Here is a 17418-nt window from a genome sequence, read left to right as displayed (position 1 = left end):
GAGTGCAAAGAAAAGGGAAGGAAACAGGGCAGAGGCAATTTCTGAAGAGATAATAACTTAGAATTTTCAAATCTAATGAAGGGAACAGATTTAAGAGACCCAGTGATCTCAAAGCAGGTTAAATAAAAAGAAACTCATATCTAAACAAACTAAATTTTTAAACCACCCAGAAAAATACAGATTGCCTTCACAGGAATGGCAATCAGACTTACAGATGACTTCTCAGCACCAACAATGGAAGACAATGGAACAATAACTGCAGAGTATTGAAAAAAGTGATTGCAACCAATTCTTTTATACCCAGTAAAATGGCTTTCAAGACTGAAGGTAATATTTTGAAAATGTCTTTCAAGAATGAAGTCACTAATTTAAGGAAATTCCACAGGCTGCATTTTGTAAGGAGAGTGATTCCCAGATAGAAGGTCTAATATGCAAGAAGAAATGAAATGAAGCACAAAGAAAACAACAAATACATGGGAAATTTTAAAAGAGCATTGGTTATATGAAACAGAATAATAAAGTCTGATAGGGTTAGGGGGAAATAGACTTAAAATAGCAGCAACAATAACATGTAAGTCAGGAGAGCAATAAATGGAGTTACAGAGTTCTAGAGTCCTTGTGTTATTGAAGAAGAAGGTAAAGGTCTTGATTTACTTTGGAAATAGAGCTGTGTATGTAACTTCTAGTCTGAGAGAGAAAAAATGAGATAATAAAATCCAAACAGAGTCAGGAAAAATAGAATAAAGGAAACAGAATAGATGTGACAAAAAGAAAAGGCAAAATAAGATACTAGCTTTAAACTCAAATATGTCAGAATTTACATTAAATGTCAGTGAACCTGATGTTCCTGTTAAAAATCAATAATTGTCAATCTTGACCCCTCAGAAAACAATTTTTAACCCAGTTATAGGCTATTTATGATAGTCTTGCCAAAAACAAAAGTGTAGAAAAGTTGAAGATAAAAGGGTGGATAAAAGATAAAAGCATATGCCATGCATACAGTAACCAAAATAAAGCTGGTGAGGCTGTATTAGACATGTAGACTTTAAGTCAAAAAAAATGACTAGAGATAAAGAGGCTCAATTCACAGAAGGAAGGATACATAAGAATTATAAATATGTAGGCACTTCATAGCATATCCTTAAAATATATGAAACAAAAATTGAAAGAACTAAAAGGAAAAATCCACAATCATAGTGGGAGATTTTAACATGCTTCTCTCCATAACTAATAAATAGGCAGACAAAAAAATAAATAAGATTGAATGGTAGGTCTACTTGTAGTTCTTTGAGGAATCTCCATACTGTTTCCAGAGAGGTCGTACTAATTTGCAGTCCCACTACTGGGTAGATGGGTATTTACCCAAAGGAAAAGAAGTCATTTTATCAAAAAGACACCTGCACTCAAATGTTTATTGCAGCACAATTCACAATTGCAAAGATGTGGAATCAACCCAAATGTCCCTCAATTCATGAGTGGATTAACAAAATGTGCTACATGTGTACCATGGAATACTACTCAGCCACAAAGAAGGATGACTTAATGCCTTTTGCAACAATATGGATGAAACTGGAGACCATTATCCTAAGTGAAGTATCTAAAGAATGGAAAAACAAACACCATATGTACTCACTATTAAATTGGAACTAACCAATGCACAGGGGGAAGTATTACTCAATGGAAATCAACCAGGGGAGTGGGGAGGAAGGGATGGATGAAAACCTACCTAATAGATACAATGAACACTCTCTTGGTGATGGGCACACTTATAACCTTGACTCAAGCATTACAAAAGCCAATCCTTGTAACCAAAAATATTTGTACTCCTGTAATACTTTGAAATAAAAAAAAATAAAAAGAGGAAAAAAAATCAGTAGGAACATAAATTTAAACAAAACAATTAGTAATCCTGACTGAATGGACAGAACATTATCTCCAACAACCACAGCATATACATTCTTTTAAGGCACACAAGGAACATTTACCAAAACTCACCATATACTGGGACGTAAAGCAAGTATCAACACATTTCAAGAGAACAAACGTAGAATATGTTCTCTGACTACAATGCAACTAAGCTGAAAATCAATAACAAAAAGGTAACCAAAAATCATGATATGTTTGGTAATAAGAAAAATACTTCAAAATAACTCATGGATCAAAACAGACATCATAATGGAAATAGGAAAATATTTTGAACTGAATGATCATGAAAACACTGCATATCAAAACTTGTGGGATTGCTTAGAGGGAAATATTTTAGCCTGAACTGTGTATATTAGGAAATAAGACAAACTACAAACTAACTAGCTAAGCATACATCACAAGAAGTTAGAAAAAGAACAGCAAAATAACACCGGGAGAGTAGAAGGATAGAATTAATAAAAAGAAGAATATAAATTGGCAAAACATAAAACAAACCTTCAGTAGAAGGTTCAATATGCCAAAAGTTAGTCCTTTGAAAAGACCAATAAAATGACAAACCTCTAGCAATACTGCACAAGGAAAAAGAAAGGAGACACAACCAACACTAGGGACGAAGAAGGACCTCACTGCAGATAGTGCAGATATTAAACAGATAAGTGAATATTACAAAGAACCTCATGGCAATAAACTTCAAATTTTAGATATGATGGACAAAGTCCTAGAAAATGTAAGTTGCCAAAATTATCATGAAGTAATGAAAATCTGAATTATAACCATTAAAGAAATTAAATCAATAACCAAAACTTTTCACACAACTTAAACTCTAACCTCATAAGACTTCGCTGGTGAATTCTATCAAACACTTAAGAAAAAGTGTTATTTTAGCCCTATGCGTAAGCTCTCTTAGAACATAGAAAAAGAGGGAATTCTTCAGCACTTTTTTAAGGCTAACATAACCTTGATACCAAAACCTGATTAGGATAGTAAGAGAAAGGAAAATTATATATCTGTCTTACTTCCTAAAAAAAAATTAGCAAAGCAAACCCACCAATATATTATAAAGATACTATATCTCAACCAAATCGGTTTTGTCTCAGGAATGCAAGTGTTAGTTTAAGATTAGAAAATTAATCAGTACAATCCACTATATTAACTGACTAAAGGAAAAAAATCACACAATCATTTTAAGAGTTGCAGAAAAAGCATTTGATAAAATTCAATATTCATTTCTGACAGAAACTCTTAGACTGGGAAATGTCTCTTAAAGTAACATACTTGTCATGGTAGAGTAGGCTAGTTATGATTATAAATCTTCCAGTTGCAGGGGCTTAACACATGTGAAGTTTATCTCTCATCAGATAAATCTCGAATGGGTTCTACAAGGTGGCTTTATTGCTCATCACCAGAGCGCATGTCTGTCCCAAAGAGGATCTTCCCCTTCCACTGGCAGCACATTCTTCCAGAGTCAACGGGGGCCTGTGCAGTCCATCTTCAGCCCATCCTCCACCAACCCTGGCTCGTGCTAAATCCCATCCTTTCATCTTTCATCCTCAAAGTTTCCTATTTAGGCTAAGAAACTACATATAACTAGTGCTCCTGTTGGGTCCCACACAGGGGAAGTCATGGTGTTCCTCAAGCACATTCTGACCCTAACTGTCCACCCTGCTGTAGGGACCCCTTGCGCGAGCTCCACCCTCACAGCCTTCCTCTCAGGAGAAGTGCCATTCCTGGGCGTAGACGACTCTGGAAGGGAGGCATGTGGTCACTTGAAGTAGTGGCATTACCGTTGCCTAAGGGAAACCCACCCTCTCCGCCACCCCTCACCTCCGCCACCCCTCACTGCTCCACTCCCCCCAGAGAGAATGCCAGCATCTCCTCCTGCTCATCAAGAGGCATGGAGATGTTTAGCGCCTGCCTGGCAGCAAGCATCCATCCACATGTGCAACACCACTGCTCTCCCTTGCCTAGGAAGGTACCAGGTGGTCCAGGGCATCATCTCTCCTGTCAATGACCGCTATGGGAAGAAAGATCTCGCACCTTCCCATCACCGAGTGGCCATGGCCCGGCTGGCCCTGCAGACTTCCGACTGGATCCGGGTGGACCCCTGGGAGAGTGAGCAGGCGCAGTGGATGGAGACGGTGCAGGTGCTGAGGTAATGGGGGTTACGCTCCCGTGTGATGTCCAGGGGCCGTGGGAGACTTCTGCAGAGCCCGCAGGGTGAAAGGTAGAGCAGATTGTTGAGCAGGGATTCAGCCAGGTTGGCCTTCTTAGCCAAGATCTGGGAAGCATTTCTATTCCAGGGGAGAGAGACCAACAAATTCGCATTCTCAGAAAGGTCCCTGAGCAAAAAAGAAAAAAAAATATTACAAACAACTGCCCTGCAGGATGCACTTTGTCGAAACAATCTTGTTTCAGAAGGCTGTAGCATCGGGGTCCAGGGCCACCACCTAGTAGCTGTGTGACTTTGGGCAAGTGATTTAACTTCTCTGAACACACATTTCTCACTTGCAAAATGAGGACAATTAAACCTAATGAGGATTTTAAAAATGTAAATAACTTTCCTGACCCACAACTATGTAATAATGTTTTTAGTAAGTGGTATCTTTTCGTATTTTTATCATTGTCTTGGTTGAAAACTACATCTATGTAATAAGCCATCTTTTCTAATTGTACAAATTCTGGGTTTTATAAATCCAGACTTTTATGTAAAATAGAAAAAGAGGACTATAAATCTAGAAATAGTTAACTCAGGATTATTTTTTCTTCTGCAATTGCTGTTGGTGTTCAGCATAAGTAATATAGCCATTTAAAAGCCCCAAGCCATCCCTGCATGTTAGGGATGTTTGCCAGAGAAGCAGGAAGCCCCACCTGTCCTGGCTGTCAGAGGGGATTGTGAGGTGGGCCTGCCTCATCACTAATGACAACCAGCTCTGCTGGAAGGGATTGCAAATTGGTCCGTGTCTTTTCTCTGTCTGGAAGCACTAGCACTGGCAGGGAGTAGGAGGCATAGAGGACAGGTGTAATTATTGGCAGGCCTGTTCATAATGTGTTTCAGTTTTCATTTTTTACTTATCCTCAAAATCACTTGGAAGAAAAATGTTTACCTTTTTAGTAAAGGTAAACATTTAGTTTCCATATTCTGGTTCTTATTATTTACCTTTTACTGGGGAAAGAGCCAGCTAGAAGCATCCAGCAGTTACAGTGCTGCTTCAGAACCTGTTGCCAAGCTAAAAGGAGTGCAAATGTGGAATAACTGTTAGGACACATGCTCCCAATCATTTTTTAAACTACCCATTGGTGTAAGCAAAGACTCGTCTATTGAAAATTATATAAAGAATAAATTGACACCTAGATCATTTTTTTAGACTGAGTCCTATAGTCACTTCTCATTTATCTAGGCTAAGAGAGAGGAATAGAAGCAAAAGAAATAGCTAATGCGAGAAATAATTTAGCTTTAATATGTAGGCAGAAACAGACGCTTTTTCTCCACCCTGAGAGAGGAAGTGTGGCCTAGGGCACAGATTTTGGAGCCAAATTTACTGAGTGACTTGATGGAAGCAATTTAGCCTCCCTGAGCCTCAATTACTCACCTAATAAAATGGAAATGACATCACCCACTTCACTAGGATACTGTGTGAATTGAGATAATGTAGGCAAAACACCCGGTTTATGGCAGGTGCTTAATAACATTAGCCACCTTCCCTGCATCCCTACCTAACACTGGCTCATAATTTGTCCTTGAAACAGGGAAGCCATTCATGGATAAATAGGAGGTGACCATAACACTATTTAAGGTTACCAGTGCTTCTGCTGCAAAATGTAGGTATGAACTAAGATCTTGCTGAACACATTCTTTTTTTTATTTTTTTACTATTATATATCCTTTAGTCCAGTGCTTCTCAATGCTGGCTGCACCCTGGAATCACCTAGGGAGCTTTTAAAAATACCCATGTTTGGGTCTCACCCAGAGACTGAGATGTCATTGGTTTGGATGGGGCATGGGGATTTTTAAGAACTCCCTGGTGATCCTGATGTATGGCTAGGGTTGGCCCCACAGCCTCAGGTGCCAAGCATGTGAATTAGGCTTGTGATCAGTACAGAGACCCACCCAAACCAGCAGTCTCAACTCCGCCTGCAGGAATCACTCGAGAAACTTTTGCTAAATGCTCATCACTCCACACCCCTACCCCCAGAGATTTTGATTTGTCTGGGGCGGGCTCTAAACATGACTATTTTTATAAAGGTCCCCAGATGATTTATTTTGTGTAGCCAAGGTTAAGAATCATTGATATAAATAGTCAACACAGTTTTACCAAATAACTGATTAAGATTTCTTTATTATTAATACTTTGAGTGAGCTTCATCTTTAAACTGTATCAGTTGCATTAGAAAATGTGTTTTATTACATTTTCCTAAAATTACCAGAAGTGAGTTTTTTTGAGATCGAAAATCTGGCTAAAATTGCAGTCAGGTGTACCTGGTTGCTCCTGCCAGTAGAAAAAAGAAAGAAAGAAAAAAGAATTGTAGTCAGGTGGTTTTAGAAATGTGGAAGAAATCCACCCATCCTTTGCTCCATTTAATGTTCTCTTGATAGAGTCCACAGTGAAGCTACCTCATAGTGACATAGTAACAGATATCTGTAGGATGTAAATTCACTGCAGGGCTTATTGAGGATTATTTTTCTCTTTGTCAGATTGGGCTTTTTTAATTCTAATTTTTAAAAGCTAGGCCGACTTTCATGCATTTAGGGCATTTGATAACTTATTTCACTTACCTTTTCCCATGTTGGGGGGGAACAGGCCTTAGTCACAAGGCCATTTTATATGGTCTGTCATCACCATTTCATGTACCCCTTTGCAGACATGATCTTATGTTGCCTTCATTATACAGATGAGGAAACCGAGGCTCAGAGAGGCGAAGTTAATCACAGTCACACAACAAATAAGCAAGAGGTGGCACTCCAGTCTGTTCAGTGCTGATGCCATGCTTACGGCCCTCTTCAGAAACAGGGGTCTGCAGATTAGGAACATGATGGGGCTGACTTTGCTCCTGCCACAGTTACCCTCCAATGGGGCTTCCCTGGAGACCACAGAAGCTGCTGAGGACACAGAGGACATGTCCCCAGGGTCAATCCACAGGCCCAGGGTACCTACCACTCAGGCAGGCAGCAAGAAGCAGCAGTGGCCACTGCCCCACAGAGGCGGAGTAGAAGTCTGTGGGGAAAATGCATTTTGTACTCAAAATAATCATTTGCACAATAAAGTGCAGAAATTCAGCTATGTTCAAAGTAGGATCAACTTGAACTAGAAGCTTCGAGGTAAGTAAAATAAAATGCTGGTCACCACCTTTGATTGATCACCTGCTCTATGTGCCAAGCTCTTCCACATATATTATATCTAGTCAGCCCAGCCACTCGGAGAGGTAGGTGAGTGTAGCCCCATTTTACAAACAAAGAAATTGAGATTTTAAAAGGCTTGTAAAATATTCAGAGTTCTACAGTTAGAAAGTGGAGATGAGACTCAAATATACTTCAGTCTGATTCGAAAGCCCAGATCCACCAAGGAGTAAATCTTCAGAGATGAAGCTTACCAAAACCAGGGTAATAAAACAATGACGAAAACGGAGTCCAGCTAGGCTCTAAGAAGACTCCACTGAGTCTGGGACATAATCAGGAAGAGCTTTGACCCAAGGTTAAATGTATTCATGCATCCACTCCTTCCATTGTTGCCGAATTTGGCAGACTTTAGGGGAGCATTTTCCTAGGTGCTAAGAATGGAAAGATGAATTAAATGGGGTCCCTGTTCACAATCTGGTGAGCAGATAGACTGAGAGTAATGATGACAATAACAACTAACATTTACTGGGCTCTTTCTCTGCATGGGCTGGTACGAAGCTTTCAATTAACCCTCACAACAGCTCTCTGGGGTAGGTACTGTCACTATCCCCCATTCTACAGATGAGGGAACTCGAGATAGCAGGATTACAAAACTACTAGTTAGAACCAGATAGTCTAATTCTAGAGCTTACCATTTCCACTGTGCCCCCTCCCAGTAATAATCAGCAGCAGGCCACCGCCCCAGCATTTGGCAGGGGAGAAGCACTTGCTCTTTCATGGTCTTGGATACTGGGTGTACGTAAGGCCAGCATTAACTTTTACGACCCATTAACAGATGAGGTCAGTGAGGCTCTGACGGTGTTTGTGACTTCTCCAGGATCATTGCAAGCAGGACAGCCTGAACTTGAACCCACCCACTCTGGCTGAAAAGTATATGCTTTTTCCAGTAGGCAGTGCCCCCTCCCAAATGCATAATACAGTAAGTGGAAGACGGAAGAGCAAAATGATACAAGAAGGGGTATATAGTGAGTGCCTGTGTTTGATAGGAAAAGAAAGTACAGGTGTCTCTTGATTTGCAGAATATAGATCACTTTAAAAGCTGGACATGCCAAATTCATGTAAGGCTAATCATATTTTAAATGCTCAGTGCAGTTTGCATATATTAACTCCTTTAGTCTTCATGACCACCCATCAGAGGTGGACATGTCATGATTCCTCATTGGCAGATGCAGAACCATCCACATAGAGACCTGAAATCACTCACCCAGGGTCACGCAGCCAGCTGGTGGAGGAGCTGGGATTCGACCCAGGCCATCTGGCTCCAAGCCCTGTTGGAGGTTGGCCATCACCCTATTGCCTTCTAAAGTACCATCTTCTAATAAGAGTGAGCAGCTTTGTTAGGAGCTAGCTGTGTGCCATGTACTGTACCAGTGCTTAATGTGCATGGCTAGTCTACCTGCACAAAAGTCTAAAAGGAGGTGCTGTTATCCCTGCTTCACAAATAAAAATGTGTGTTTTGAACTCAGGTCTAATAGCCCACGTCTTTAACCCCTACTCAACACTGATTCCTTTTTTTAAAGTGAAAAATATTTAAGAAAATGTTATAAGAGCAGAAAGGTGCTAATTTCCCTGCTTGCACCCAGATTGCACAGAAGGTAGTGAATTATGTTGGACAGGGCTCTCCATGAGGCCCCACAGGGCTTCCTATCCCAGCACCGGGCACAGTTCCTGCCACGTTGTAGGCCCTCAGCAAGCATCGGTGGAATGAGCAAACTAAAATGGAGAAAAGCAGGTTGAAACTTAAAGTCTGAGAACGCCTGGGTGGCTTTGAAGGCTGGAGGACAGACACCCTGAGCCCGTGTGTTTACGATGCAGGCATCATCACAGCGAACTGCTCAGATCTCCGCTCCGGATGGAAGGGCCAGACCACGGCCATGCAGGTGGGTGCTGACCCTCTTGTCTGTAGGAGGGTGAGATGTCAGGGATTCTGTGAGACCTGGGGGGGCTGGGGCAGGGGGGCAGTGATCAGTCACAGCTGCAGATGACTTGAGTCCAGCACTCGGGAAACAGATAAGGCCTTGGAGACCTGCCTGGTGGGGGGTGACATTTCCAAGGTTGAAAGGTCAGATTAGACAATCTGCCACCACCCACTGTAATTTATTGTGTTAATTTGGGATTTTCTGCCCCAAAGGAGTTTACCTAGCCTTGTGACTTGTGCTTATGACGTGGATTACGGTCAGGGCCACACGGGGATAAACTGATGAGCGCTGCTGGGGTTCTTTTCAAAGCTTTAGCTCTTTTGAATACAAAATATGCCATTATAAAACTTAAACAAAGAGACTAACACTTTATAAAAAGTGTTACTCAGAAGAGGAAACCTATTTTTGAGAGGATTTAAAGTCAATTCGGATTATCCTTTTAATTTGTAAGCCTGGGTTGACAACCCTGTTGTCATATCCTGGTGTTTGATGGAAGCTTGTTGCCTGTGATTTCAGAGTATGAGCTGCCTTGGTGGCGGGGTCGAATGCACAGCCCTCAGGCAAACAGCAAGAGCATCGTGTGCTGCTCGGAGGGCAGCTTCCAGCCGGCCCCCCCCTGCGGGTTCCCTGCTGCAGGCTCTCACAACTCTGGTTGGCAGAACACTGCTTCCAGATCAGAAAGATTCAGGAATGCCAAGGTTAAACACACCTCAAATCATTTCTTTACTGCAGGACTTTTCAGAGCCTTTCCTATGTCCACATGCATTACATGGAACTCTTTTTTTAATGCCTGTTAATATTCTTCAGAACTAGTGCCCCCCAGAACATGATTAGGAAACATTCTTCTAAAAGGATTTGGAAATGCCGCCAGGCCCTAAAGGTGCCATGCAGCAGTCCCCAAATGCTGGCCAAAGGATCACTCACAGCAGAAACCCACAGGGCTTATTAAAAACACTAATTCCCAGACCCCTTCCCAGACCTCCTGAGTAGGAGTGGGACCAAGGAATCTGGATGTTTAGTGAGCACTCTGGGGATTTGCTCTAAGCCAGTTGTGGGAACTGTGCACTAGAGGAGGAATCTAAGGAGTTATATAGTGTCTCCTACATAATCATCTTATACAATGTTTATTGTATTCCTCTGGTCTCTCTGTCTGTCCACGGTCACATTCAAACTCCTTCCTCCCTACCCCTATGAGCACTGTGCCCAGGGGTCATTCCCAGCCTCTGCCTCCTTTCTGCATCTTCTCTGGCCCAGCAGGCACTCCTAAAAGGATTCCAGACACTTCCCGAGCACCTCCCCAGGCCAGGCTCTGGGCTCAGGCTCAGAACAGGGACAGCCAGCCCCGCCCTGCCCCTGCCCCTGCCCCAAGCTGGAGACAGGGTGTGAATGAATGGAGGTGAGTCCAGGCATGGATCAGGGGGGCTGCATGGAGGAGGAGACACCTGTACCAAGACTTGTAGGATGAGTAGCTTATTGAGATCAGGAGTGTTTCTAGGCAGAGGGCAGCACAAGTGCAAGGCACTGTGCCACTGGGGGAGATGCTGGAGCCTCCAGCCAGAGGAACCCAGGAGGGACGCTACACTGAGACTCTCAGCCTCCCACACTTCGCCTTTCTGCAGATGCTTCCTGAATCTCCGTCTCTGCTCTTTGCCTGCCCCTCCTTGCCCTCCCCTTCTTGGCTCCCCTGTTGAAAACCTATCTGTCCTGGGAGGCCCAGTTCAAGATCCACCTTCCCTGTGAATCCAGTCCCGGCTGCTGTCATCAATACGGGCTCTCTCCCTCTGCCACAGCCCGGTCGGTATTCTTTGCAGATTCATTTTTCCAGGAGCTGCAAGCATGCTCTGCTTGGCCCTGTACCGTTGAGGTTTGTCCCTCATCCTCCTTCTCTCTGTGCAGCCCCTAAGTCCTGCTCATCGTGTTCTGTTCTGAAGTAACTTTTTTTTAAAAAGGAAGTTTATAGAGAATGAAAAGTGAGCTTGTCAACTGACCAAAATATATCAGAGACTTTAAAACTCTTTGTGATCTCTGCTTGATAAATCCCTCTGTAGGGATCTGGCTGAGGAAATAATTAGAAATTGGGGCAAACATGTATGCAGAAAGATGTTTATCACAGTGGTTTTTGTGATGGCAGAAAATAAAAGCAACCTCAATGTTTAAATATAAAGGAACGTGTAAGTAAATTATATTATATGCATAGGATGAAGAACCTACATAAAAGGTTTTGATGATATGGAGAAACACTTATAAAGTAAGTGGGAAAAAGTCAGGATACAATACTGTATGTATCATCTCAAGCATATGAAAATGTGAATATACTTTCACATCTGTTTGCATATCTAAATATATAGAAAAGACTAAGGAAATACACCAAAATAGTGAGGGTTTTTGGAGAAAGCAGAATTGTTGTTGTCATTATTTTCTAGTTTAACACATTGACTGCCACGTGAGTTGTATTTAACTCAGGCTAGTTTTGACCCCAGGACCACATTAGGCAAAGCCCTGCAGTTGGCTCGCGAACACCTTACTTGTTGATGTTCTTCCTGTTACAATTAATATTGACAATTTAATTCTAAAAATGTGGATTGTGTTGCATATAACTCATGCACAGAAAACAATAAAAATAAAAAATCAGAAAAAAATTTTTTTCTACTGTGGCCGTCAACGTGCTAAATACGTATTTCTATACATTCCATAATGAGCATGGATTTCATGTTTGTAATCAGGGAAAACTAGAGCAATTTAAAAAAGGAAGGTGGAGTTTTTTTCAGCATAAGTTTGGCCTTTGGTAAGATGGCATGTATGTTACTAGTGACATATTTTCAAAGGACCGTTTTGTGTCTGTGTATTTTGTTGGTGTGCTGTTATGCTCTGGGGTTGCAACTACATGATGAGCTCAGCATTTTCTGGCTACAGAGCCCTGCTGTACCCATCTCTGCTGTGATTTGCAGTCCTCCTTGGACTCACCCAGAGTCTCATGGATTGCTAAATTCTGAGCTGATTGAGTGTGACACTTTGGGATGGACAATGCCTCCAGTCCTTAACAGCCCGACTCTGTCTTTTGTGAAGGTGGCCCCCACCTCTGACCGATGGGGCCGAGCACAGTTCAGCAATGTTCAGAGGATTCCCTTTCCGTACAAACAGAGCAGGCGCTTTACCTGCTTCCATTTTGCACTGATTATTCCAAGGTGGCCTTGTATAGTTAGTTTGGGTGCTGTCTGTCAGATGCTTCGTCTCTGGGGTCCTCTTTAGGCCCAGAAGTCCCACACTTCGGAGAGTGTCTGTGAGGTGCCACGACAGACGTCATGGTGGCCGTGTTCACGCGCTGCACCAGGCAGGAAATTCACATTGCATTATGTTCCTCACTCAGTTCCCATAACTTCCAGAGTAGGTTTTATTATCCCCATTTTACAGCTGAGGAAATAGACCCATAGGCTGAGGAACTTTCTCAAGGTCCCAGCAGATCTAAAATTCAAACCCAGGGGTGTCTAACCTCAAAATTGGTGCTCTTTGATGTCATAGACTTAGGACAGTCAAACATTCAAAGAAAAGGTCCGAGTGGCACTTTCCTCACAGTCTATATAAATTTCCTCTTCATCTGCTTTTCAAAGCCCTTGGCTACTCAAAGACAGGACACACTGCCCCAACATGCCCATGGTCAACCTGTTTATGTCACTGTATCACTGTTAGGACAAATCCTATTGGCAGCCTTTATTCTACACTCTGGAGTTACATTCTTTGGACTTGGACAGAGTCACTTGGTGTGAAAATTTGGTAGCAGTGTTGTGAATGGATTTGGAAGGGATATGTCAATGCCTTTGTGATCCCTGAAGATAAGACTGCCCAGAGTTAGAGTCTGAGGCATGTTCGGCCATGAGAAGGAATTCATCACATGGTATTGTCGTCATGGAGCAGTAGGCACCACCAGCGTCACAGATGTGCCTTTCATTTGGGAGAGCAGGGGAAGTATGGGTACTTGTCCCCTCTATTCAAATACTATTCAAAGCGAATAGTATTCCTTACTGTCGTTGTTCATGAATCAAACAGTACTCAATATAGAAGCCAATATGTAAAAATTGTCCCCACAAAAAAAATCTACTGGGAGAATAAAGTGATGTCTTTTCTGTTCTCTGATCTGTGGGAACGGAGGGGATATAACACAGGCCCCAGCAGACCCTGGAATTAAATGCACATCGTTGAACCTCCCCTGTAAGAAGACCATGTAGAAACCACCCAATTGTTTGAGAGGCCAAGGACTGTTCTTTTGCTATATCATAGTGGTTGGATAATTAAGAAATTAGAGTAAAATCTCACAGATGCAGAACTGTTCAAATCTACATATATGCTATGGGCAATGGGAATGTCCCGAATTAGTGAAAAGTGTGAGTTACTGAATAATTTTTTTTTTTTTTTTGAGACAGAGTCTCACTCTGTTGCCCAGGCTAGGGTGCAGCATGTCATCATAGCTCACAGCAACCTCAGACTCCTGGGCCCAAGTGGTTCACCTGCCTTAGCCTCCTGAGTAGCTGAGACTACAGGCACATACCACCACACCCAGCTAATTTTTCTACTTTTTGTAGAAATGGGGTCTTGCTACGTTGCTCAGGCTAGTGTTGACCTCCTGGGCTCAAGCGATCCTCCCGCCTCAACCTCCCAAATCACAAGGATTACAGGAGTGAGCCACCACTCCCAGCTGACTGAATAATCTTAAATGTAATTTTAGTGGTTTTAAAAGGCCAGACACTCGAGATATTTTATAATGTTGAATGGATGTTTTGATGAATAGATTGGTAGATCAATGGGTAAATGGATAAGTGAATGAAGGAAGGAAGGACAGTTAACACATATCACACTCTGTGTCAAGCACTGTTGTAAGTACTTTACATTTTTAAACTCACTCAATTCTAAAATAACCCTATAAGGTAAGTACTATTAATAATCCTCATTTTAAAGTTGAGATAACGCGAGCTTTTCAGGGGCAGAACCAGAATTTGAATGTAAGGTGTGTAGCTCTACAGTCTTAGTAACCACCAAGAATTCATACATGCATGAATGAAGGAATGTTTGAATATCATTTACTATAGCAATATTATGCTGCTAGAGTGTTTGAAAACCGCGTTTCCATAATTGCATCTGTTGCTTTAAACGAGTCCAGGGTCCATCATCTCATGGGTGGGAGAACTGAGGCCCAGAGGAAGAAAAGTCTTGGCTCCAGCCCCTCAGCGGTATGTGCCCAGCTGAGGCCAGAACTCAGACTTCTCCATGACGCCTGCAGTCGCTTACTTTCCATTTCTCAGCGCCCCTGTGCTCTTCTGTAAACCCGTCTCTCTGGTCCGAGTTCAGACTCCTTGGAAGGTTCCACAATAGCAGATCCTGAACTGCCCATTGACACCAAGCTTTTCCCAGTGTGCGGAAGCCCTGGGGCCGTCCTTACTGAGGCTTCAAGGTGACTGAGATGCCCAGCCTTTGCCATCTACGGAAGCTAGAGCCACCTCTGGAAGGACCAGATAGCCTGAAGCTTACTTCTACCGTGGGCTTGGTTCTTCCTTTTCAGATTAGCCCACTCAGGAGGGACACCCTCCATGCCAGGAAAATCACAGTCTGGCCCCTAGCGCCCCAGAAGCTTCTCGGTTATGATGCAAGTGCAGATTCCCACCAGCAGGCGGCAGCAGAACCTCTCAGTTACAAATGCCCCAGCTGGAGGATGGCTGCCGAGTGTGAATCCGAATTCTCTGCCTAGCTGAGTGAGCTCAGACAAGTCACTTGCCTCTCTGTGCCTCAGTTTCCCCCTCCACTAAGTGAGCACACAATACTTACCTCATAAAGTTGTTCTGAGGAGTATATGGTATTATACACATAAAGCGCTTACTATTAATAATAGTGTCCATAATAATCACCCAATAAATGTTAGGTATCATTTTACCATGACAGCATTCTGTTAGAACAGATTCCAAAGGATTAGCCACATTCGTCAGTTGTTCTAGAGCTTTGTATTTTTTTTTTTGCAAACTGAAATGAAAAGACCGCCAGCTGGAGTCATAGAGACCTTTCAGTTATCCGAAGAGTCTTTATAATTTCTGTGATGAGGCTTTTATATAAAAGTACCAGGTACTAGTACCTAGTAAACACTAGGGCTAAAGTGGATTTCAAATAGGGCTTAGACTTGTCCAAGGCCCACAACTTGTTGGTCGTAGGGCTTCCAGAACCTTACCTTCCCTCAGCAGATGTGGTTCTGGGTATAGCAAAGCCATCTTGGGAGCTCTCTGCATGATTCAAAGCAACCACAGACAGACTTCTGTTACAACACTGAAAAAAAATCTCTTTTGTGTTACTTGGCACTTTGCCAATATTAAACAAACGGTGTATTGATTAAATCATTACTTTCAACTGTATTCCTTGAAATAGCTTCAGATTCGTTTACGTGCTTTTTTTTCTTTTTAAGTCATGAACACGGAGACATTGAGTTCTCGATACATTGCACAAAAAGCGTTTTGTGAGATTTTCCAGGGGAATATGATGTTATCTTTCCTGGCAGTGACCCTTGTGTAACTTTGCTGGGTCCACCCTTGTTTTTGCAGCTGTGCCTGAGCTGAAGCTCCTCTGCGGGGCAGACATCTTGAATACCTTCCGGACCCCCAACCTCTGGAAGGAGGCACACATCCAGGAAATAGTGGAGAAGTTTGGCTTGGTGTGCGTGGGCCGAGCGGGTCACGACCCCAAGGGATACATCTTGGAATCGCCCATCCTGCGGAGGTACCAGCACAACGTTCACCTAGCCAGGGAGCCTGTGCAGAATGAGATCAGCGCCACATACATCAGGCGAGCCCTGGGCCAAGGGCAGAGCGTCAAGTACCTGCTCCCTGACGCTGTCATCGCCTACATCAAGGACCACAACCTCTACACCAAGAACAGTTCCTGGGAAGGCAAAAGCACCCAGAGCAATGAAGGAAAAACAAGCTAGGGAGAGACTGAGCGGGCAGGCCAGCCACTCCTCCTCCACCAGTCTCCTGCCGGGGAGAAGGCAGTTCAGATTTTTGTTTTGCTTTGATTTTTGCTTTTCCATTTTTCATTTGTTTATTTCTACAACGATTTTACTTCGAGTAGTCTTCTGTCTCAGAAAGAGATACCTTATTTTGGAGACAGGGAATGTGTGCATCACAAAGATGGACATTTATCAAAGATGTTAAAATGGTGTGGCAGGTCATTAAGACTAGGCAAAATCTTTCAGAACTGCTGAATGGGGAGGCCTTCTTATTTTGTGTAAATGGTAATTATGGTGTGCACACTGAATGCAGTTCTGAGCGTGGCCGGGGCCCCTGAAGGTCAGATCAGAATTGCCCACAATGCATTTTTTTTAACTAGGACCAGATGCAGTGAGCTGGTCTTGATTGGAGAGATTTGACAGGATGCTAATTACTGAACAGTAGGCTTTGTCAATGCTCTTGTTTCTAACTGAGGAGCCAAAAATTTGGAAACAGCACATTGCTGATTTATATTGAATTTTCCCTTACAAACCATCATCTGACAGCCTACTGGCCTTTCAAAAAACTTAAACTAAACTTTTTCTAAGGAGTGACCCTCAAGCAATATTTTTGATGTAACAAGTATTTTTGATACTGCTATACCATAAATGTCAGGGTTCCTGATTTCCAAGTTTCTAAAAAGGAACTGAGGTCAAACAGATTAAAGGATGTTTTTGAATGTTTTATGACTGCCCGCCCGTTTGTATATTGGCAAAGGGATAAATAATAAATTGACATCAAAAAGTACTAATGAAAAGTTTCTCTTTTTTCTTCTTTTGTTATATTATTAATGACTGATGTGCCAGCTGTTGCCCTTCTTTTTAGCTACTCCATGAAATTTGCTACTGTTCCAATCAAACTGGTATGAATTTAAAAGTTTGTGTTCACAGGTAGTAGGAGTAGAGGAAACAATTGCTTTTCAGTGCCATGCAAATGAGTTTTTAATTCAAAGCTCTGGGTCAATAGCTCTTTTCAGGTGGACCCTGAAAGCTGAGAACAGGAGCCTCACGTGTGTTCAGGATTTGTTATTCCACTCCCAGATTAGAAAAGGTTTTGATTGGCCTCATTCTGTTTGAGTTTACTCTTTACACTTGTTGGCCACATGACTGAACACATTCAGAACTTACTTCTCCATAGTTTGACTCTGGTTCATCCTTGC

At 42.5% G+C, this 17418-nt stretch overlaps 1 protein-coding gene across 4 annotated transcripts in view; it reads left to right on the top strand.

Moving 5' to 3' along the window:
- The window catches only part of NMNAT3 (nicotinamide nucleotide adenylyltransferase 3), a 99564-nt gene extending 82554 nt beyond the window's left edge, over positions 1-17010 (top strand). For 3 of the 4 annotated variants that reach the window (XM_045539300.1, XM_045539295.1, XM_045539288.1), the window contains exons 3-5: positions 3895-4078; positions 9137-9201; positions 15816-17010. In XM_045539300.1, coding sequence (XP_045395256.1) covers positions 3895-4078; positions 9137-9201; positions 15816-16198 — 632 coding nt within the window. In that variant the 3' untranslated portion in view covers positions 16199-17010. The remainder of the gene's footprint in view (positions 1-3894; positions 4079-9136; positions 9202-15815) is intronic. The other variant, XM_045539302.1, reaches the window with a different exon arrangement.
- The last annotated feature ends 408 nt before the right edge of the window (positions 17011-17418 follow it).

This window comes from Lemur catta, chromosome 1 (genome assembly GCF_020740605.2).
Source record: "Lemur catta isolate mLemCat1 chromosome 1, mLemCat1.pri, whole genome shotgun sequence".
Taxonomy (NCBI): Eukaryota; Metazoa; Chordata; class Mammalia; order Primates; family Lemuridae; genus Lemur; species Lemur catta.
The sequence above is the reverse complement of the archived record's forward strand: the minus strand, read 5'-3'. Positions and strand labels throughout refer to the sequence as shown.